The 24420-nt window shown below is 41.2% G+C and overlaps 1 protein-coding gene across 2 annotated transcripts in view; it reads right to left on the bottom strand.

Moving 5' to 3' along the window:
* Positions 1 to 3179: 3179 nt before the first annotated feature.
* The window catches only part of relt (RELT TNF receptor), a 69640-nt gene continuing 48399 nt past the window's right edge, over positions 3180 to 24420 (bottom strand). Inside the window, exons 7-12 of one of the 2 annotated variants that reach the window (XR_012098770.1) lie at positions 18711 to 18794; positions 17910 to 18012; positions 13463 to 13681; positions 9281 to 9425; positions 5635 to 5900; positions 3180 to 3232 (exon numbers count right to left, since the gene is read on the bottom strand). Coding sequence is in view for 1 of the 2 variants with exons in the window: in XM_073044007.1 (XP_072900108.1) it covers positions 5889 to 5900; positions 9281 to 9425; positions 13463 to 13681; positions 17910 to 18012; positions 18711 to 18794 (563 nt within the window). In the remaining variant the exon portion in view is untranslated. Of the gene's footprint in view, positions 5901 to 9280; positions 9426 to 13462; positions 13682 to 17909; positions 18013 to 18710; positions 18795 to 24420 lie in introns of both variants that reach the window. The other variant, XM_073044007.1, reaches the window with a different exon arrangement.

Genomic DNA, 24420 nt, shown 5'->3' with positions numbered 1-24420 from the left:
ACCTAAAGGTCTTTTCACAGGCTGGGATTTTGTTGACTCCTGTTGGATAGGAGCTGTCAGGGGATCTGTGAGGTGATTTCTGAGGAGATCCATGGATTCTCGGGAGCTGTTCACTGCTGCTTTGTCCCTTGTGTTCTGTTGAACAAGGTTGGCATCCTATGTTGGCACTGGGATCTGGGCTGCCCCCAGCACATCCTTGGATGTCTTGGTTGATAACATGAACAACATGTCGCTTTATGTTTCGATATACATGTGATAAATAAAACAATCTAAATATTTAACAGGGACATTGCTGCTGGATGAGACATGCTGAGCAGATGATTCATTGCTGCTGAATGAGACATGCTGAGCAGATGATTTAAAGGACAAAGAAATGGGAACTGGAGTGGCAAGTAGAAGAGAAAGGTCTTCGGACTGACCTCTGCCAACAAGAATGAGCGAGTCTGGCTTCTCAGTAACTTTCTTATGCAATCAATGAATGCCTCACGACCCCCTACCTCCACTCTACTATGCAGCCAATTCATGATTATTATTACTGCGTACGTCCCTGATCCTGAAGCTACAGATAAGACCAAGGGGGATTCTATTCTACCCTGATTTGAGACCATAGACCAGAAGATATAGGGGCAAAATTGGGCCATTTTGCCCATCGAATCTGCTCTGCCGTTTCATCATGGCTGATCCATTTCCCTCTCAGCCCCAATCTCCAGCCTTTTCCTTGTATCCTTTCATGCCCTGACTATTCAAGAACCTAGTAACCTCTGCCTTAAATAGTTTATGTTTCAATGAGGTCACCTTCATTGTTCTGCATTCTGGTGAGTACAAGCCCAGAGCCATCAAATGCTCTTCAATCCTGGAATCAATTTCATGGAGGTCCTTTGAACCCACTCCAGGAACAGCACATCCCTTCCGAGATAAAGGGTCCTAAACTGCTCACAATACTCTAAGTGAGCCCTCAGATGTGTTTTATAAAGCCTCAGCATTACAGCCTTGCTTTTATATTCTAGTCTTCTTGAAATAAATGCTAACATCACATTTGCCTTCCTCACCACCAACTCAACCTGCAAATTAACTTTTAGGGAATCCTGCACAAGGACCTCCAAGTCCCTTTGCACCTCAGTTTTAAATTATCTTTCCATTTAGAAAATAGTCTACCCTTTTATTTCTACCACCATACACTTCCCAACATTGTATTCCACCTGCCACTTCATTGCCCATTCTCCTAATCTTCCCAAGTTCTGTAGCCTCTCTGCTGCCTCAATACACGACCCTCCATCTATCTTTATATTATCAGTAAATGTGACCACAAAGCCACCAATTCCATCATCTAAATCATTGACACAATGTAAAAAGAAGTGGTCGCAACACATATCCTTGTGGAATGCTACTAGTCACTGGCGGCCAACCAGAAAAAGCTCCCTTTACTCCCACTCTTTGCCTCCTGCCAATCAGCCAATGCTCTATCCAAGCTAGTATTTTTCCTGTTGCAAAGCAGCCTCAAGTTTGGCACCTTGTTCAAAAGTTTCTGAAAATCCAAGTACATGACTTAAACTGATTCTCCTTTGCCTATCCTGCTCGCTGTTTCTTTAAAGAACTGCAACAGATTTGTCAGGCAAGATTTTCCCTCAAGGAAACCATGCTGACGACAGCCTTTTTTAAATCATGTGCCTCCAAGAACCCGAAACCAGATCCTTAAAAACTGACTTAACATCTTACTGAGGTCACAGACTAACTGGTCTATAGTTTCCTTTCTTCTGCCTCTATCCCTTCTTGAAGAGCAGAGTGACATTTGCAATTTCCCATTCCTCCAGAACCTAGTGATTCTTTACTAATGCCTCCACAATCTCTTTTGCCACATCTTTCAGAACCCTGAGGCGAGGAACATCTGGTCCAGGTGACTTACCTACCTCCAGTTTCCCAAGAACCTTCTTAGTAATCACAACTTCACAGTGACATTCTTGAACTTCTGGCTTATTGCTAGTGTCTTCCACAGTGGAGACTGATGCAAAATACTTATTCAGTTTGTCCACTGTTCCCTTGCCTCCAATTAAAACTTCTCTATCATCATCATCATTTTCTAGTGGTCCAATATCTACTCTTGGCTCTCTTTTACTCTTTATATATCTGAAGAAACTTTTGTTATCCTCTTTAATATTATTGGCTAGCTTATCTTTGTACGCCATCTTTTTGTTCTTTATGACTTTTATAGTTGCTTTCTGTTGGCTTTTGAAAGCTTCCCACTATTTTTTGCTCTATTATATGCCCCCTCTATGGCTCAGACTTCTTGTCAGCTATGGTTGCATCATCCTGCCTTCAGAATACTACGATGTCTTTCGTATGTATACAGCCTGTACCTTCTGAATTACTCCCAAAAATTCCAGCCATTGCTGTTCTGCCAACGTCCCTGCTAGTGTGCCCTTCCAATCAATTTTGGCCAGCTCTTTTCTCAAGCCTCTGTAATTTCCTTTACTCTACTGTAATACTGATACATCTGACTAGCTTCTCCTTCTCAAATTGCAATGTGAATTCTATCACATTATCACTGGCCCCTAAGGATTTGTTTACTGAAAGCACTATCAATTCCGGTTCATTGCACAACACCCAATCTAGAATAACTGATCCCCTAGTGGGCTCAACCACAAGCTGCTCTAAAAAGCCATGTTGTAGGCATTCAAGAAATTCCCCCTCTTGGGATCCAGCACCAACCTGATTTTCCCAATCAACTATATATTGAAATTCCCCATGATTATTGTAACAATTTGCATCCCAGAGGGGTCACACAGATGTCAACTTCTACGTTACCTCCTTGTTCAAGTTGTAATGTAATCCAGCAGGGAGGGCTGTCCATTTAAACTGGGATGAGGAGGAATTTCTTTAGCCAGAGAACGGCAAATCTGTGGAATTTGTCATAAGCGCTATGGAGACCAAGTCACTGAGTGCATCTAAAGCAGAGATTGATGCTTTCTTGATTGGGAAGGAGGTCAAGTGTTACCAGAGGTGGTGAGAGAGTGGATTTGAAAACAAAGATCAGCCACGGTGGAGCAGACTCAATGGGCCGCATACTTAAACATCTGGTTGCTAGCAATCTATTTCAAATTATCTAAGTCTACACAGAATTTAGAAAAAAGAACTCACAGATACAATTTTGAAGCATTAGAAAAGGAAGTCTGTCCACAGCTCTGATGGTATAATAATAAAATTTATTTCATCGGGAAGCACCCAAGTAAAAATCCTGCAACAAAACCCAACCAAGAATAAATAAACACGTGATACAGGAATGGTTTACATCAGTGCATCTACATGAATATGTCAGTACATTAAATACAGTACTAATGTTACACAACCAGAAATAAAGTAAACATTACCATAAAGTTTAAAAAGCAGCAATATGCAAATTAATTTTCACCCAAAATTAAAATGCTGTAAACAAGTCTTATGAAAAGGGGATTTAATTAGGAATCATTTTCAGTGCCACACTTCAGAGATCCCCTCCAAATACTCAGCTGAGCACACCAATGGTGGTGTCAACTACCTGCATGAGTGAATTTAATTTTTCCCCACCTTTCCCTGTAGTGAATGTGGAGTTTGAAATTTTAATTTTGTTTAAGCCACGAGCTGCAATCTGCAAACTCAGAATTGCCATTTTGGGAGTCCCATTCTTACTGGCAAGATCAGCATGAGGGACTAGTCCTATAACTACGCTGGCCCTCTGCCGTTGAAGCTGCTTGTTTTGCAGGACAAATTGCAAAACACTTATTTATTATGGAGTTGCTTCGGAATCAAGATTGGTGTATTTGCTCTGAATGTGCGCATGTAAGGATGACCGGCGCTGCAGGAGCCACTGCCTACACTTGCAATGATGGTAGCTGCCTCACAACCTCTGCCCCATTTGCCATTTTCCCCATAGTACTGTCACTAAATGCAAATCCCAAGTTGCCATTGAAAGTGGACTGGAATGTATTACTTGCTTCAAAAAAAAAAAAAGGTCCTCTTCTAATTGAATTCAGTCAATTCAAATTTGTTGTACGTGAAAATGCTGCGATCTTTTTAAAAAAAAATAAACATCTTCAAACTATTGGCCCTATTAAAAAGTCAAAGATAGTTTAATGCTTGCAGGCCGCAGTAACTCTCCTTTCTGAATAGTGTGGATCAATGGATGGCTATCGTTATAATTCTGTATTAAAACTGCATCTCACTAGCATTTTATACAAAGGACACAGATGAAAAAAATAAAAACATTAAATCATTATGCTTGCACTCATCCAAATCAGTGGAAACAGTCCTGTTTCAACGGTGTTTTACCCACCCAATGCTCTTTGCCTAACAATTCAGGAATATAATACTGTAGTGTTTCACAATGAATGGTCAGTCATTATAATTCCTGCTTTGAGATTGTGCTGTTTTTATCACAATTACCTAAAGAATACAAAGCTCTCATCAGCATTTCTGACTGGAATCTCGTGTCAGAAATTCAATCACAATAATGTAAGTTTATCAGGACTATTCCAGCTCTAGGCATTACTTTGCACATGGCTCTTCTGTACATACACCAGGTGAATACACGTCTCAAACTAGTGGAATTACTGTACAGCCAAAATGTCAAATTTCTTAACAACCACCCCCCCCCCATTCATTGGCCTATCAATAATAAACAAATTTTACCATTTAGGATCTCTGCCTGTTTCCTCATCTGAAGCATTTAATGTTGCTACACAATAAAGTCCAGTCATTCTTCATATATAAATAAACTGCTGTTCCATGATACATGATTTGCCAGTTTCTGGTTGAGGCAACACAGCTGTTGCAACAGTGGGCATCTACCACACCCACATGACCAGTAGATAGTGAACAAAAGGGGAGGTGTGCACTGTTGGTACACAATCACTACATACCCTCCCTGGTCTAAATCAACTTGTAGAGGTAATAATGAATGTTTACAATATTTCTTCTGCAAAAGGTATATTATTGCTTTGGCATTTTAAACCACTACAGTACCACACCTTACAAAGATAGAAATAGGAAAGCTGCTTGTTTTTCCATCTTGTTGAAATAGTTTTCTGTTGTTCCTGTCTTTATTACTTTTTAAATGTTCAGTGGGTCAGATTTAACCCGATTCATTTACCGCAGCATTCAGAGAAAGTTCTTTTTATTGGAAAAGGGACATTACTTGTTCCGTGGGTAATGTCAAACCCTGAGTTGTTTAAACACTGGTCCTTTTAAAAATCATTTAAAAAATAACTAAAGCAATAAAAGAATTGTAACTTTCCTATTAATCACAAATTTTGACATTGTTCAAAAGTGGTTTGTTAACATCTTATTGCATTTCCCCCCCCTTTAAAATAACGCTGAGTCACCTCTCCAAACTCTTTACTGTCTGCTGGTCCTATAGCTTGAGTTTGTTTAGTTACAGAGTTTGGTCCTGTAGTACATGCAGAATTAATGAGATTGTTTTTCCTAAATTCCTCAGAAGTGCTCTAATTGCCTTCAATATAGAATCTAAAAACATCTATAAGTATGAAACTATTAAATAAATCAATATTACTGAAAAATCTAAAGGGATGACAAATAATAGCATTTTGGTGTGCAGTTAAGGTTATAACATTTCCAAATAAAAGTTACAATTATAAAAATAACCTGGGATAGTGAACAGATAGGACTGTTTTAGGGAACACACATATTAGCCGTTGCTCCTCCAGTCTCAGCTTTCAAACTGTGCTCACGTAACTGAGTTTTCCCAGCAGCCCTTCAAGTAGACCACATTTTGCTACAGAGCATTTGGGAAAGGGTTTTTTTTTGTCTTAAATGTTCATAGGTCCAAGGCATTTTCCACCTTTGTTTCAACCCACACTAGGGGTAACTTATTGACCTCTTCAGGATCTTCAATAAAGTCAGTCACCAACCTGTTTTAAAAAAAAAATCAAACAAAATGATGTTTTAAAACACGAGCAATAATATCTGGGCAATACACTTGGAGTGTTCCTATGTAATGGAATGGTTTGAGGTCATTGCAATGTGCGTTTGAGAGTCTTAAGACTTCTCCACTACACCACCTGCATTTAGAAGAGTAAGGAAATTTAACACATCCCCTTTGACCGCAACATTTAAACCTTAATGTAGAGTTAGGCCACTTGGCCCATCGAGTCTGCTCTGCCATTCCATTAGGGCTGATTTTTTATTCCTCTCAACCCCATTCTCCTGCTTTCTCCCTGTAACTTTTGACACCCTTACTAATCAAGAATCTATCAACCTCCACTTTAATAAGACCAAAAGCTTTGGACTTACTGATTTTTATAGATGCAACATCAACCTCACAATCTATTTTGTCACAGGCTTGCTTCTCTTGGTCCGCAGGCAGTTACTGAAGTGACCCAGTTCTGAACTCTGGGTCACTTCCTGCCACAAATGCAACAGCACAGAACACAATGGGGATGATACACGTCACAATCCAGCATGTTAGTCACCGCACCTCATTTCCTCCAATACACACGTTATTGTTGGGTTCCAAGACTAGTCAACATGTATGATAACATTCAAATCCTCTAATGTGATTTCATTTTTGAGAACAAATATTGCTGCAAACTTCTAAAAGACTTGCTAATAAGCAATGCAGTAAGGGTTAAATAATCTTCACCCAGCTTTTCAATTGAAGGGAAGAACTGTAAGTTTTATATAAAAGCATCTTCAAAAAAGCATATTTTTTAGCCAGAGGGTCGTGGATTTATGGAATTCATTGCCACATACAGCTGTGGAGGGCCGATCATTGAGGGTGTTTAAGGAGAAGATTGATAGGTATCTTAATTAGTCAGGGTATCAAGGGATATGGGGAAAAAGCCAGAAATTGGAACTAGATGGGAGAATAGTTTAGCTCATGGTGGAGTGGCAGAGCAGACTCGATGGGCCGAATGGCCTACTTCTGCACCTTTGTCTTGTGATCTTGTGAAAAGTTCTTATTCAATTAACCTACTGTAATATGAACTTCAAGTCACTTTTTATTGTCATTTCGACCATAACTGCTGGTACAGTACACAGTAAAAATGAGACATTTTTCAGGACCATTGTGCTACATGAAACAGTACAAGAACTACACTGAACTACGTGAAAACAACACAGAAAAAACTACACTAGACTACAGACCTACCCAGGACTGCATAAAGTGTACAAAACAGTGTAGGCATTACAATAAACAAGACAATAGGCACAGTAGAGGGCAGTAAGTTGGTGTCAGTCCAGTCTCTGGGTATTGAGGAGTCTGATAGCTTGCGGGAAGAAACTGTTACATAGTCTGGTCATGAGAGCCCGAATGCTTCGGTGCCTTTTCCCAGACGGCAGGAGGGAGAAGAGTTTGTATGAGGGGTGCGTGGGGTCCTTCGTAATGCTGTTTGCTTTGTGGATGCAGCATGTAGTGTAAATGTCCATAATGGTGGGAAGAAAGACTTATGGAAGAGGAAGAGGAGGGTTTCTTTGCTGATCTTGTGCCTCATTTGCTTTCCCGTCCAACCTCCTCATCCCTTAACGGGATCATACAAAAGTCTTAGGCACCCTAGCTGTCTGATTTAACTGTAGTCACCTTTACTAGTCACAAACAGATTTAAGATTTGTAATTAAATAAATCTATAATCAAACAGCAACTGTTAACCATAAAAATATCCCAGCAGATTACCATTAAAAGTGATCTGGTCCCATTAATGTTCCTCAGAGAAGGGAATCTGCCCATCTTCCCTGGTCTGGTTAGCACCGATTTCAAGAGGACTCGAATAGAAAGCAAGAATGTAATGCTAAGGCTTTATAAGGTCACATTTGGAGCACTGAGAGCCATTTTGGTCCCCAGATCCAAGGAAGAATGTCCTCATGTAGGAGAGAGACCAGAGGACCAGAGGTTTATGAAAATGATCCATGGGACAAAAGATTTAATGTATGAGCAATGTTTGATGGCTCTGGGTCCGTACTTGCTGGAAGGATGGTGGGGGCGGGATTTCATTGAAACCTGTCAAGTATTGAGAAGCCTAGTGGACAAGGAGAAAATGTTTCTAGTAGTGAGAGTCTAGACCAGAGGGCACAGCCTCAGAATAAAAGGGCGACTCTTCATAAAAGAGTTGAGAAGGGCTTTCTTTAGAGAGAGGATGGTGAATCTCCAGAATTCATTGCCACAGATGGCTGTGGAGGCCAAGTCTTTAGTACACTTAAATAGGTTGATAGGTCCTTGATTAGTGAGGGTGGCAAAGTTATGAGGAGAAGGCAGAAGAATGGGGTTGAGAGGGAAAATAAATCAGTCATGGAGTGGCAGAGTAGACTCAATAGACTGAATGATCTAATTCTGCTCTTATGTCTTGTGGTCTATGTGAATTCAGACCCACCAAAGCAGCTGATTCTTTAAATAACCTCAGTTCAGGGGTAATTAGGATTGAACAATAAAGGCCAGCAACTCATAAATAAGTGTCAAATGCATTATTTGCATCAAATATAATAGCCCTTTTTATTGGGAAAGATGTGTCAGAGGATGGAGGGATTGTGGACAAATTAGATTTGCCTTTAGTCAGTATTCCATCAGTTAAGCTGCTTCAAGCAAATAAATCTGGTGACGGTACAGCTATAATAATTAAATTGTAAGGACAGGTTTCATAGACTAGTTCTGGAACAGAGAGGGCAATTTATCACAAGTGGCGCATTGCTCCCGCTGCCAATATAGCTTACTCCCAACTTACCAACCCCAGCCAGCGCATGTCTTTGGAACGTGGGAGGAAACCAGTGCACTTGTAGAAACCCATGCAGACACGCAAAAAACACGGAAACGCCATACAGGCAGCAGCGGGATTTGAACCCCAATCACTAACACTGTAAAGTGATTGCATTCACCGCTCTCTACTGAGCCACCCCAGTCTGGTCATATAAAGACAGGCAGAAATTGAAAGGACTACTCTAAATCAGGAATATCTTCACATTAACTGCCTATCCATCCAGGAAATCTGACAGCAAGTCAACGGAAATTTTATAAAATGATGAACCACTTTTTAAAAATTTGGGCATGGATATTAAAGGTTATGTATAGCAAGATGCAGATACCCATGACCCCAGGGGTAGACAGAATAGACCTACCTCCTGTTAACATAAATAACGAAGAAGGTGGAAATTTATGATCAAAATAATAAATCCTTGAAAGTGTTGGAAGTGTTCCTGTGGATAAAGAATTGGACCCAGCCAAATCAAGAAACTGAGGTTAAACACTTAATATGAACATGCCCTTAAACAAAAGTCAAATAACCCAAGGGTTGACCACTCTTACCTCTTGCTGGCTGGCTGTGTGCTTTGGGCATTTTACTGAGCCCAGTAACTTTTGGTCCATTGAACCATCACAGGTAGTGTCTACCAAGTCACTTTTCCCATCAGCTACATTCTGCTTCTGTTCAGGAATCTGAGTAACACGGAACCTGCCACAGTAAGGAGAAAATACTGAAAGGTCAAAAAATGCATGAGGAATAATAAATATCAACTTCGAAAATGTCAGTGAACTTTGGCTATGTTATTGTAGTAGTACTATTCAGAAATAGATAGGATATTAGATAGAAAGATACTTTGCACTATTTTTGTAACAGTAGTTTTTACATCTTGCACCGTAAAGCTTATCACAAAACAAACTTCACAAGATATTTCAGTGATAAACCAAATTCTGATTGTGATCTGGAGAAATATAATTTTATAATTTACAAATACTTCAGTGAAAGATGCCTGAAGTGTACAAAGTCTGAAAGATTATCATATATCCTAAATGATTGATGTCACCACCTATTTTGGGAGAGGGGTGTAGACAAGCAAAGTTCACATTTCCTGCCTCTTATTGTGCTGAGCAACGTGATCATTGTTGTTAATGAATTCATGTGCTCAGTTCCAGGACAGGAAAAACATGAAGGATAGAGGAGATCGACACAGAACAAGAGTATTTTAGCTCCAAGGAGAAACTGGGATGATTATAGTTGCCATGGAGGAGAGGAGAAAGTTTTAAATTGCTTTTTTTTTTTTAAAAAAAACAGTAGAATCCAAGGAGTAGGCCACCTGGCCTTGGAGATTGCTCCAACATTCATCAAAATAATGGACAATCATCTATCATCTACTTTTTAGGATGAGATGAAGGCAGAAGGAAGGAAATTATAGGCCTGTTAGCCTGGAAAGATGTTGGAGTCTTGGGATCAAAGGAAGAGGTTCTGGGGTACTTAGAAGCACATGATAAAATAGGCCAAAGTCAGCAAGGAATTCTTGCATGATAAATTGAAGAATTTTTGAGGAATTAACAGGCAGGATACACAAAGGAGAGTCAGTGGACATTGTTTATTTGGATTTTCAGAAGGCTTCTGACAAGGTGCTGCACATGAGGCTGCTAAACAAGATACTAGCACAGATAGAAGATTGACTGACTGGCAGGAGGCAAAGAGTGGGAATAAGGGGGCTATACTGGTTGGCTGCCAGTGACGAACAGTGTACTGGAGGAGTCAGCGTTAGGACCGCTTCTTTTCATGTTATGTCAATGATTTGGATGAAGGAATTGATGGCTTTGTGGCCAAGTTTGCAGATGGAATGAAGATAGGTGGAGGAAGCAGGGAACCTGAAGAAGGACTTAAGACAGATTGGCAGAATGGGCAAAGGATATAGTGTGGGGCAGTGTGCACTCATGTACTTTGGTAGAAGAATAAATGAGTGGACTACTTTCTAAATGGGGAGAACATTCAAAAATTAGAGGTGCAAAGGGACTTGGGAGTCCTTGTGCAGGATTCGCTAAAGGTTAACCTGCAGGTTAAGTCTGTGGTGAGGAAGACAAATGCAATGCTAGCATTCATTTTGAGAGTACTAGAATACAAAAACAATGATGTAATACCAAGGCTCTACAAGGCAATGGTCAGACCGCACTTGGAATATTGTGAGCAGTTTTGGGCCCCTTATCTAAGAAAAACTGTGCTGGCACTGGAGAGGGCCAAGAGGTTCACAAAAATGATCCCAGGAATGAAAGAGTTAACTATGAGGAGCTTTTGATGTCTCAAGCCTGTCCTCACTGGAATTTAGAAGAATGGGGGTGGAGGTGGGGGAAGTACCTCATTGAAACCTATCAAATATTGAAAGGCCTAGATAGAATGGATGTGGAGAGGATGTTTCCTCTAGTGGGGAAGTCTAGGACCAGAGGGCACTGCCTCAGAATTGAGGGATGTCCCTTTCCAACGGAGATGAGAAGGAATTTCTTTAGCCAAAGGGTGGTGATTCTGTGGAATTCAGTGCCACAGATAACTGTGCAGGGCAAGTATATGTAAGGAGGAGTTTGATACATTCTTGAGTAATCAGGGCATCAAAGATAACAAGGAAAGGTTTTGAGAGTGGGGCTGAGAGAGATAACTCAGCCGAGCAAGCTCTTACGGCTCTCAGCACAATGGCCCTGCTCCATCCTCATTCCTTAGTGTCCAGAACTCTCTTGATTTGTGCTTTCAATGAACTCCATGACTGAACTCTCTTCTAAAAGGCTTAACCCTCCCTGAATGAAAAAAAAATCCTTCCAAGTTCTAGATGGTCTCCCCCATACTTAGATTATGACCCCCCCCCCCCCCCCCCGATTCTAAATCAAGCTTCCAAGGACACCTTGAATATTATCATTTCCCAATCAGAATAGGTTAGAAGATTCACCTCAGCAGAATAGTCAATAACCTAATACTAAATCCATGTCTTCTGTAGTCCTGTACTTCTCCAGGAAAACACTTGTGATATTTTGAGGTAGTTTTTTTAAAATGTTGTACAAATTCAGGGCATACTGCCAGTCACTGACAGACAGACACCGAAAAAGTGACGTGTAGGATTTGACCACTCACTCTTTGGGGCACAAGAAGTGGAGATTGGTTGACCAGTAAAATAATAGAACACAGTATAGTATACGTTTTGGCCCAGGATCTTGTACCAATCTTTAAGATCAATCTGATCCTTCCCTCCTACACAGCCCTCCATTTTTATATCATCCATGTGTCAATCTAAGAGTTTCTTAAATACCCCTAATGTATCTGCTTCCACCAGCAGCCCTGGCAGGGTGTTCCACACACCCACCATTCTAAAAATTTGCCCCCGACATCTCTCCAATCACCTTAAATTATGGCCCCTTTATTAGTCATTCCTGCCCTGAGAGAAAGTCTGACTATCTAATCAATCTATGCCTTTTATCTTGTACAGCTCTATCAGGTCACCTTGTATCTTTCTTCGCTCCAAAGAGCAAAGACCTAGCTTGCTTAGTCTTACAATATTACACAATAGTGCCTACACTGAGCTCGGGCATCACTCATTAGATTGAAATAGACTGGTGATAATTCAGAGAATGAGGCGGCAAAAAGTCCTTTTCATTTGGATGTAATCAGGCAATCGTACATTCTAATACAAGTGTTTCATGCTGTGCCTGGGACTTGCTTCATCAAAAAGATGTGCCACTTAGGAGTGGGAAGGACTGCTGACATATTGTGGAAGTAAACCTCAAACACACTTTAGCAGAAGGGAGGAAAGTGATGAAATACGAAGCAACGGCTCCAAATAACTCCACTGAGTAACAGAGCCTGAACAATGGACCATTTAAGGTAAATAGTCTGTCCTATTCCATATATTCAGTGCAAAAGTTGCCCGTGGTGAGGGGAGAGAGCAAAGGAGCTGGAAGTCTGAAATAAAAAGCTGTAAATAATCATCAGGGCAGGCAACAGTGAAGAGAGAAAAAGTCAACCTGATGGCCTTCTATCAGAACTTGGGTTATTTTAATTTTAGTTAGATACAGCATGGTAACAGGCATTTTTGGCCCAACAAGCCCATGAAGCCCAATACTAGTTTCAAATAGACTTGCATTGATTATGCAATTAACCAGGTTCAGGAACAGTTACTACCCTTCAACCAGCAGGCTCTGATCCAAAGGGGATAACTTCACTCCACTGAACTGTTCCCACAACCTATGGCTCACTTTCAAGGACTCTTCATCTTATGCTCTCGATATTTATTGCACGTTTATTTATTTATTTCTTCTTTTTGTATTTGTAGTTTCTTGTCTTCTGTACTCAGGTCGAACGCCCTTGCTGGCCAGTCTTTCATTGATTCTGTTATAATTATTATTCCATAGATACGTTGAATATGCCCACCAAAAAAATCTCAGGGTTGTATACGGTGACATACATGTCCTTTGAATCTTTCAACCAGTACATCTTCAGAATGTGGGAGGAAATCAGAACACAAGGAACACAGGGTCACAGGGAGAGAGTACAAACTTCGTATGGACGGTGGCAGGAACTGAACCCCGATCACTGGAGCTGCCCCGAAGGAATTAACAGCTCTTTCACTGTCCTGATCCGGCTTGGCCTGCTGAGTTACTGCAGCTGTTAGCAATACAGAAATTAACATGACTACTTTGCAGGGAGAAGGTACACTCTGAAATCGGAAGGCATGGTCCTCAGCGCAGTGAGGCACTTACCTGCCGATGGAGAGGATGGTGATTTCACCAGGCCTGTTGGCCCGGGTCCCCACTTTGACAGGTTTTGCAGTGTTCCGGATGGGAGGATTCAGCAGCAGTTCAGGCCACTTCTTCTGACTGCACCGTGTACAGCTGGAGCCCAGAAGGGTCGCTGACGTCTGCACCGTGTGCACATGATGGTGTTTACATAGCTTGGGAATGGTCAACAATGGAACCAATCTGTAGAAAAAGGAAGAGAGGGTCAAAGTCTGATCTCAGATAGCTTTATCAAATAAGTCAATCCCAACACAGACTTGAAATGCAAAGGAAATGAGGTTCACACTGGGATAGACAATGCCTGTCTAACAGAACCCAAAAGGTATTGCAATAGTAATCCAAGTTCTGTAATCTGCAATTTAAAATTGGCCAAAAATAACTTTGGTGATTGGAGACTTCAGTGAAGTGTGCTCTGAAATGATAGACAAAATATTGGTTATCATTGCAGCTCCTGGAAATGAGACCAAAGATCAACAGATTATTGATGTAGTAACTGGATACCATTTTTAAAAAGTGAAGAATGTGATAGTAGTTTGTAGAATTCTGAGAGGGTACCAACCAAAAGGAATTCATTAGCTAAAGAAAAGCACCTTGAACACTGAATCAAACAGCATGAAAGCTGGTGCTTCAGCTCACCAAATCCATGCTATCAAGCAAACACTCCTCTTACATTATTCTCCTCACTTTCCTAAAACTCCCCCCCCCCCCCCCCTCCCTTCTACTGAACGACATTAGGGGAATTTACATTGGTCAATTACACTGACTGAACTACTTTCCTTTGGGAAATGGGAGAAACTAAATTGGGGAAATCCACACAGTCACAAGGAGAACTTGGAAACATTACACAGATAACACCAGAGGTCAACAGAACCCAGACTGCAGGGGCAGTGCCACAGCAGCTCTACTCTCTGGCACCAGGGAACTTTTGAAATGAAACTGACACTGCAATCTGAGGTTTTCTTTATTGTTTCCCAAGTGTGAAATAATGTTAGTAATAAAGCAGAAGGGAGAAGTGGATATTAATATAACAAACATTTGCAAAATAACTTTACTTGGCCTTTTTTCCCCCTGTTGCGCAAGGAATGCAAATGATAGCATCAGTATAATATTTAAAGGGTTTCCTCAAATTAACTGAATTTCCATTTAGTTTTTGGATTCACGTTTCAGATATGGAACCATTCCATATTTTCATCAGACTATCTTTTGGATTACAGGAGAATGAGGAGCCTTGATTTATCTGAAGGGGGGAATTCAGGATAATTTTCCTTAAATTAATAGGAGGTATCACCAGTTTATTATATAAGCATTAACTGATAAAAAAAAAATCTTTGTTGTATTACTTAGAAAGGGCCAGTATTGGAAAGAATGGAAATGGAATCCAATCACGTTACATCTTTCCACAACTCTAATTAATGCAAGTCTATTTGAAACCAGAAATGTGTACGGGTGAGTGTTTGCCAGCTATCTGATACTATTTCCATTCTCTTTAGCTTTCCCATATGGCTGAGCTGTGCACTAACATTAAAACCAGACAGGTTCCTCTGTAAATGTTAGTGTGATAAAGCATTACTTTTGAAACTGGTGATTAAGTTGCTCTACATGCAGGCAAAAAACACTTAAAATCCCGCAGTCAACATTAGCAGTAATCCCTCTTCAACTTCAGAGGCACGTTTTACTCTTAAGAATATCAAAAGCTGAAAAGTGCATCTGAAAAGCTCATCGTGTGGCTACTTCGAACCATAGTATGGGGAGGAATGTTTGTGAATGACGTAGTTCGATGGTCTTTTCATTATGCTTCAAATTTACAATGCGACAAACTTATAATGTTAAATAACAAGATACTTTGTCTACTTACGGAGTCTGGGCTACTGAACGAGTAGCACATGAAATGATACAACTCAATTAGCTGACAGAGGGGGAAAGGGACACCAAGGCCAAGGTCACTGTTGATTTTCAGTCTGGTTACACTTTTAGTGTGCATGGCCAGTGTGGACCTTGGCTTAAAAACGGAGAGTGCAGCAAATGGTCAGAATTCAGTACAATCTCTGGAGTTAGTCTACCAAACAAAAACAGCAAGGTAGATAAAGACCAGCTTCGCCTTTTAGTAATAATATTGCTGCTGCTGATGTATAAGAATAAGCTTGCACTTAGCACAAGGATTATTAAGTAGTGAGAAGTCAAAAATAAATAAATGAGGTTTTCTGCCTCCAGGATACTTTCTGGCAGAAAGGTCAGGGGCTCTGCCATATTCTGGTGATTCTGTTTTTGCCCCCTTGTCTCCTCCCGATCCCTCTACCTTGAACTCCAGGTTCAATCCTGACCACCAGTGCTGACTGGGAGGAGTTAGCAAGTCTTCTTCAGTGAGTTTTATTCTTCAGGTGCTGTGGCCTCCTAACATCCCAAAGACATGAGAGGTTGGCCAATGGGCTGCTGTAAATAGCCCCTAGAGTCGGTGAGGGGTAGAAATTGTAAGGAGCAGATGAGAATTTCCAAGTTCTTCACTGAGAACTTCTTCACTCAGAGAGTGGAATGAGCTGCCAGTGTAAGTGGAGGATGCAGGTTCAATTTCAGCATACCAAGAGAAATTGGATAGGTACTTGGATGGGAGGAGTATGAAAGGCTGGATGCAGGTCGATGGAACTAGAAAGAATACACGTTCAGCCAAAGGGCATACTTCTGCGCTGTGACATTCAATGACTGACGCTAGAACGTGGTAAGAATGAGATCAGTGTGAAAATTAGATCAGTGCTGGATAGCAAATACAGGATCAATGGACTGAATGGCCTATTTTCATGCTGCAGGTCTCCAAGGAGAATAGGCCCAATTTATTTATGCCCCTTAATTTTATACACCTCAACCGAGTCTTCCTTCAGCTTCCTCTGTTGTAAAGAATTTTTAGAAAGCTAATCTTATCTTTCCTAATAGAGAAGCTGACTAAATTCTCACAGGGCTCGTTCTGTTCTGTGGTTTTTGCCCACTAATTCACTTCACATCAGCCAGATCTTGCTGCATCATTCCAGATCTGAAGCCAAGCCATAGAGGCAAAAGAGCAGCACAATCATCCATGAGTGTCCTGTGGGGCACCTAACCACACAATCTCAAACAGTGCAGCAGCTCAGAAGGGCCATTCCAAAAGGGATTTGGAATTCCAGCAGTGTTCAGTGTGAGCAAGAACGAACACCTTTTGTCCCTAAGATTTTATTACAGGGCACAGAATCTAAATATCAAGGAAGATAATCTAAGAACATTATGTCAACAGGAGTAGTAGGCCAACAAGATTCTTAGGCCTATCCCACCATTCAATATCATCAGGGTTAATCTATGCTGGCCTCAATTTCTCATCTGTGTCAGTTCCCCATTACCTTTAGTTTCTCAATCTTCCAAATATTTATCTCCACCCTAATATAAAACAACATCAGCACTGGACTCCGGAGTGAAGGTTCCCGAGTTCGAACCCAGTCGGGCTGCTCCCGGACACGCCTTCCATCCGTGCCGGGTTGAGTGTCGAGCTCGCAACTCGGCCTCATAAAAAAAACTGTGCTGTGAGAAGGATGTGGGGGACCACTCACAGAATCTTTCCTCCAAGACAACCACTTGAAAAAAAAAAGTGGTCACTGAGGCTCTGGCAGAGTATGGCAGACAAAAAAAATAAAACAAATGATCTTGCATCCACAACCCTCAGAATCAGAGAACTCGAGAGATTCACTACTCCTAGAGAAGAAACTTCTATACAGGTATGCGTCGCTTAACGTCCACGATACGTTCTGTGAAATCGGGTGTTATGTGATTTGGACGTTGTGCAAACACCAGATTGCCTCTTGCTGCTGCTTTCACTAGGAGTGGTTTTGCTGCGTTTGGAAGCCATGATGCACTTCACGGTAATATTTTCGAAAGAAAATTAAACAGAGAGATAACGCTACTACACTCAAAAGACGCGCAATACACAAGATTGGTTACGTCCACTATGTCACGTTCTCCGATCGGGACTATGGACGTATACGCGATCCGACTGGACGTTAAGAGGCGCATACCTGTACTCCCTAGTTTTAAATAACTAGATCCTTTTACACTCCAGAATTTTCCCACCATAAACAAAGATGCAAACAAATATCACATTAGTACTTAATCTGGAAGTGGTTAAATTGGGTAGACGGTCAAGTTTAGCTAAGTTGATAGTTCTTGCCAGAATAGCTACAATGAGATAAATGGTCTCTTTCTGTATTGTTAAAACTCCTAACTCACCTGAAAGAAACAGAAAATTTGCCAACTGTTTTAAACAATTTCATCTCACCTCAACTTCAAGAGTGTGTGAATCAAAACATGGCCTAAAAAGTACTCTATCTCAAACTCAGTTCAATTCCCTGGAAGTCTAAAGAAGCCAGATTTTCAAGTCCATTTATACACAACTTGCCTTTCGGATGCATTTTTACTGGTGATGTCTGCTTTGTTGTCGGAGTCAGTCCCCTCCAAGAGTTCGTGCTCCTTTAGCAACTCTTGCAAGGCTGCAGCATTTTCTGTGGTCAACAAAAACACCATATGATCAGTTGTGGAATCACGGTGCACTGCAGCACTGAGAACGTTGGAGGACATGCTGCTTTGCAGCCACAACGGCAACTGCTTCGGCTATTACTCAAGAAACCTGATCAATATTCTATTCTTCATTTGAAGAATTGAACAAGAAGGAAGTTACACTCTTGGATGTTTATACACAAACTTAAAAGATGGTGAAACAGATCACACACAAATCCAAACTGGTTTGGAGTTCAAGCTCTTTAAACAATGGGCATAGATGAACCCCCATCTATATCTGAAACTGGTAGTAACAATATTACAAAACGGAGAAAAAATGGTTGCTTGCTGTGACATGTAAGCAGCACCAGAAAAGTATCCTCACTCTGAATCCCCATAACATCCCACTTAAGATTCTGGCAGCAATAGTGAATGGAGGCAATTCTCAGGGCATAATTTACAGATTTTTATTTGCTGGATAGATGGGCAAACCTTTGAGAGATGCCATCAGGTTCATGGGACCATTCAAACCGAGTGCTGAGTTTGCATCGGCACTGTTGCTGGCTCCAGATATTCACCAAAAAGCACAAGTGCTGGTCGCGGACTGTGTAATGCTGCTGCCATTCCTCGCCTTACTTGAAAGCACTAATGCCGAGGGACCACGTACCTCTAATGGCAAATGAAGGACAAAACCAGTGCTAACCTTTCTTTTCTGTGATCAGCCGCACCAGCACACCAATCGTGTCCTCATTGGCTTCATCTGATATGAAGGGAATTGCATTGATAGCTGCAGTAAAAGAAAAGAAAATGAAGAAGGTCCTTTGGGAACTGAAATCATCAAGTACACTAAGCTTCTAATTTGTTCTCTGTAGGGTTTATCCTACAATGAAGAAATTAGACTTTATAGGCATGAGCACGAGGTAAGACATTCACAGGATACATAAGCAAGAGATTCTGCAGATTCTAAAATTACACACACACACACACCGCTAGAGGAACTCAGAAGGTCAAGCAGTGTCTATGAGAGGACTAAACAGGATACACGTTCACAGCTGAAAGCACCGAATGTAGAGAACTCCATTTTTGTTTGATAAGCTCTGGTGACAGTACACACCACTTTGCAACAAGTGACCTAACGTATCGGGAGTTCGTTCCTCCATATTGTAGGAAGTTACAGAGCACAAGTATTGACTGAAGTAACATTTCATACAAAATACCTCAAGATTAAACACTTCAAGGGTCACATTCAAAGGATAGAGCCGAGACCAGTACCTTGGCTGAACATTGCTGATTTAAATCCTAACAGATACACAAAAGCTTGTGACAGGCAAACTCAAGTTTTCACTTTTTTCTGGAATTTGGGTAAAACCCAACAAGTTGGCATAATAAAAATAATAATAATAATAATAACAACAACCCATATCTAGTTATTCCGAGAGCATTACGACAACCACATAATACAGGAATGGCAAAGTTCAAAGTACATATATATCCCTGAAATTTACCCTGAAATTTATTTTCTTGTGGGCATTTGTAGGAAATAGAAAGAAACAATAGTGAAAAACTGCACACAGAGATGAACAATGTGCAAAAGTCAAAGTGTGCAAGTCCGCAAAGAAAAAGTAGTAACAAATAAATGAACAATAAATATGGAGGGCACTAGTTGTAGAGTCCTTAGGTTGTAGATCAATTCAGTGTTGGGGTGAGTGAAGTTATCTCCTCTGGTTCAAGAGCCTGATGGTGGAGGGATAATAAATTATTTAACCTGCTGGTGTGAAACTGAAGGCTCCTGTAGTTCTTTCTCGATGACAGCAGTGAGCAGCATGACTTGGACGGTGGGGGTCTTTGATGAAGGATGCTGCTTTCCTGCAATACTGCTCCCTGTAAATTTGCTCAGTGGTGGGGTGGGTTTTACCTGAGACGGACTGGGCTACATCAACTACCTTTACAATTTTTCCATTCAAGGGCATTGGTGTTCTGTGATGCAACCAGTCAGTTATTTCTCCACCACATATCTATAGAATTTTGTTAAAGTTTTAGAGGACATGCCAAATCTGCACAAATTCTAAGTAGAGGCAATACCATGCCTTCTTTGTAATGGCACTTACTTGCTGAGCCCAGGACAGATCCTCTGGAATGATAATTCTGAGGAATTTAAAGCTGCTGACTCTCTCCACCTCTGATCCCAGATGAGGACAGGCTGATGATGGACCCCCAGTTTCCTCCTGCTGTAGTCTATAATCAGCTCTTTGGTTTTGCTGACACTGAGTGAGAGGTTGTTGTGGCACCACTTCGCTAGATTTGCAAACTCCCTCATTTATGCTGATTTGTCACCACCTTTAAATTTGGCCAACGACAGTGGTGTCATCAGCAAACTTAAATATGGCATTGGAGCTGTACTTGGCCTCACAGTCATACTTTAAGTATAAAGCAGAATAGGGGGCTGAGCACACAGCATTGTGCTGATGTTGATTGTGAAGGAGATGTTGTTACCAATCCGCACAGACTGGGGTCTGCAAGTGAGGAAATCGAGGATCGAGTTGCACAAGGTGACATTGAGGACCAAAGCCATATGGGGAGCACAGTGTTGCAATTAAGGTTACTGCCTCACCACACCAGAGACCCAGGTTCAAGGGAATCTCTGTGGAGACTGAACGTTTGCCCTGATCTAATTTCTTCTCATAGTTCCAAGACATACAGTTTATTATGTTAATTGGCTGGTGCATGTCTGGCCCAAGTTCCAAAAAAAAACGTTGTATGGAATAGGACTATTTCCTGGAAATTAGGTAAATCTTTTCCACATTTTTTCTAGTTTAATAATCTCCTTCCTACAACAGGGCAACCAAAATTGTACAAAATACCGTAAGTGTGGCCTCACTATTAGCAACACAACTTCCCAATATAGTGCCCTGACGTATGGCAGCCAGCGTGTCAAACACATTAGCAACAATTAAAAGCCAGTTAGATAAATACATGGATAGGAGGGGTCTAGGGGGCTATGGGCCAATGCTAGCAGATAGGACTGGACTGTCTTTGGACGAGTTCGGCCAAAAGGTCTGTTTCCATGTGGTGTGACTAATTTAGATTCAAATTCAGTGCACAAACGTCACTACATTTCATACAGGTAACATTTCTACCCTAGGACCTCTAGTGACACGGACAGACTCCCTAACTATCATGCACGTCCATGCCTCTCAACTAGCCATATCATGTTTTGGGTTTCCAAAATGAACTTTATCTTGCTACCTGAACTGAGAACGCATTGGAAAAAATACACCAGCACCTCTAATTTTTGAAGAAATCAAGGAAAGGATCTTTTTAATATTTCACTCCTTAAAATATAGCCATGTTCTAATTTTTCTTTGACCGTGTTTCTATAATGAACTCCATTTGGCCTAGTTAAAAGCAACTTTAAGGTGCTTTTACACTCACTCTGGCATTTCCTGAGTTTCCTTTTACACAAAGGCAGGAAATGGCATAACCACGAAGAATTACCCCGGCATCGAATATTCTGATTGGTTAGCTCTGACCCTACAGAAAACTGAATTAATATCTTGTACTAGATTTTCCTCTATCCGAGAATACCCAGTGCATTAAATATCAGATGGGAATTAACACCAAATCTCTCTGAGAAAATGTTCAACTGTGGCTACACAGCTTTGTTGATACAAACATTACATTATCTAATTTATACAACTTTGTGTAAAAAGCTATTCCTTTCCCTTCAAAGAAACTGGACGATGGATTCAGTCTGATCCTCACTTAAGACTGTTTTGTGCAGCAGTCAGTTGACAAATCAGGAGCAAGTGCCATGGGTTTTTTATTGTCCCTGTTTCTACAGACAATAAATGTTGAGGTGATCTGTACTGTGTTGCTATTTTATCGCCACCCAGGGGTGGTTGCAGTCTGAACTACTCTGCCTGGTTGAACATAGAAACTCAACATTTAAGTATTTGAACAAGCACTTGAATCACTGAGGCACAGCAGACTACAGCCATCAATACCCATCAGAGATTGTCTGCCTGGCATCAGTGGGCACATAACCAGGACTTGCGATATGCACCAACCACCACTTGCTCCTACGGCTGCACGTGACCCTGATTGGGAGGCACTAAACAGGTACTACACCTTGCCCAAGGGTAACCTGCAGGCTAGCAGAGGGAAGGAGTGCTTTACACATTCTTTGGTAGAAGCATATCTCCACCCTACCACCCAAATAGACTACAAGCTTTCTATAGCAACAGTAAAGGTAGAGCAGCCAAAACCACAACTTGCTGAATATGAATTTGAATAAGGCTTCAGTGGGTTAGGTTAATAATGTAAATGTAAATCAGTCAGAGCAATAGAACCATCAAATATGAAGTAAATAAGGACAAAGGAAATACAAGTAGAATGGTAGTTAACAGAAAGGGAATAAAAAGGCCTTCTCCGGGCATTTAACTAATATACTTGGTGAAGTCAGGTAAATTAAGACAGCAAAATATACTTCTTATGTAGGTAAGGTGCACTCTAGAAATGTTAAGTAGCTTTCTGAGAAAGAAATGTCTGAGTATGGTGCTGTTGTTAGATTTATAGTAAGAGCTAGTTGAGGAACTGGGTACGTCAAAAATTGATGGAGGAGATTCTGGAAAGCTTTAGGCAGAAGGTGTGGAATTTATTGCCACAGATGGCTGTGGAGGCCAGGTCATTGGGTAGATTTAATACAGAGCTTGATAGGTTCTTGATTAGTAAGGGCATCATAGGTTACAGGAAGAAGGCAGGAGAAAAGGTTGAGAGCGATGATAAATCAGCCATGATGGAATAGAGGAGCAGACTTGATGGGCCAAATAGTGCTGACTCTGCTCCAAATGTCTATGATCTTACCAGGATATCTGACAGATAAATGGGATTACTACAGGTGGGTACCTGGTAATCATGAACATAGTGGTCCTAAGGACTGGTTTCTCTGCTGTCTGGATATAATTAGTGCTTTGCCACTATGTTATTTGGCTCTTTCTGAAACCTGTATCAAAACATTCACTGCATTTAACAAAGTCAGCCACTGGAGTCCAGTGCTTTGCTGACTTGGGCGAGTCTTAACCCTTATTATGGAATGCTATAAACAATGTCTTCTATTGTCTGCTGACTCCATTCTAAATTTCATTGGAAGCATTTGAATCCAATTTGAATAACAAAAAAGCTAGAATTTCTGCACAATTCCAAAGACAATATACATCATTCATTCAGTTTGAGATTTGTCATTTTTGGCCTCCCAAACCCACAACTTTCTCACACTCCTCCTTAAGGAGCCTTGTCCTGGTTAATGCTTCCACAGATTCAAACACAAAGGGTTTCTGCCTGAAACATCGACTGTACTTCCCCCCCCCCCCCCCATAGATGCTGCCTGGCCTGCTGAGTTCCTCCAGCATTTTATGTCTTGCTAGCACATCCAGCATCTGCAGATTTTCTCTTCTTCACAAAAGGCAAGGTCAAGTTACACCACAGGAGAAACATTTATCTGGCCTCATCTCAGACTCGATTTAACATCCATAAACTCAATACTTAGCTGTAGTTATAACAGTCCTCCAAAATGAAGAATCCCAGTGATATGGAATCTACAGAGGAAATCTCTCTTCACCTCAGCACAGAGGACGGATATTCACCATACCCCCACATTTGCAAGAATCTCTTGCTGCATAGAGGAAGTGGTGACCGCACTGTTAATCCCTCTCTGTATATTGTATGTTTTAATGATTGAGGGTGGTGTGGTAGCGTAGCTGTTAGCGCAATGTTATTACAGCGCCAGTGATCTGGGTTGCGTTCTGCCGCTCTCTGCAAGAAGGACTTTGTATGGGTTTCTCTGTGACTGTGTAGGCCTCCTCCGGGTCCTCTGGTTTCCTCCCATTTTCTAAGGGTATATGGGTCAGGATGTTAATTGGCCATTTGGGTGTTATTGGGCAGCAAGAAGAGGCTGATTCCGTTCAGCATCTCCAGATAATTTTTTTTTTAAAATTCTACTACAATTTACTGAGCATGGGCCAATTTCACCTCGTAGGACACCTCCCCCATCCCAGGAAGGAAACAAGTGAACCGGCGCAAAATAGTTATCTTTAGAGTTATAAAGTCAGACGCAGTAACAGACCCTTCGGCCCAGAGTCCATGCCGGCCATCAAAACCAATCCATTTTACTCTTTCAACATTTCTATTAACTTGTCCCAGAATCCACACACGGCGAGCAATTTACACAGCCACTTAACCTATCACGCCATGGGTCTTTGGAAAATAGAGCACGAATTCAAAAACCTGTGTTCATAGGAAGGCATGGCCAATTTCTCAACAGCTGCACTGGTCAGAATTGATTCTGGGTCATTGAGGCTGTACCTAGTACACCGTATGAGGTCAACCTTCAGCAGTTCTGATCGTCTTACCCATCA

The sequence above is a fragment of the Hemitrygon akajei genome, chromosome 4 (genome assembly GCF_048418815.1).
Source record: "Hemitrygon akajei chromosome 4, sHemAka1.3, whole genome shotgun sequence".
Classification (NCBI taxonomy): domain Eukaryota; kingdom Metazoa; phylum Chordata; class Chondrichthyes; order Myliobatiformes; family Dasyatidae; genus Hemitrygon; species Hemitrygon akajei.
This window is presented reverse-complemented; position numbering and strand designations above follow the sequence as displayed.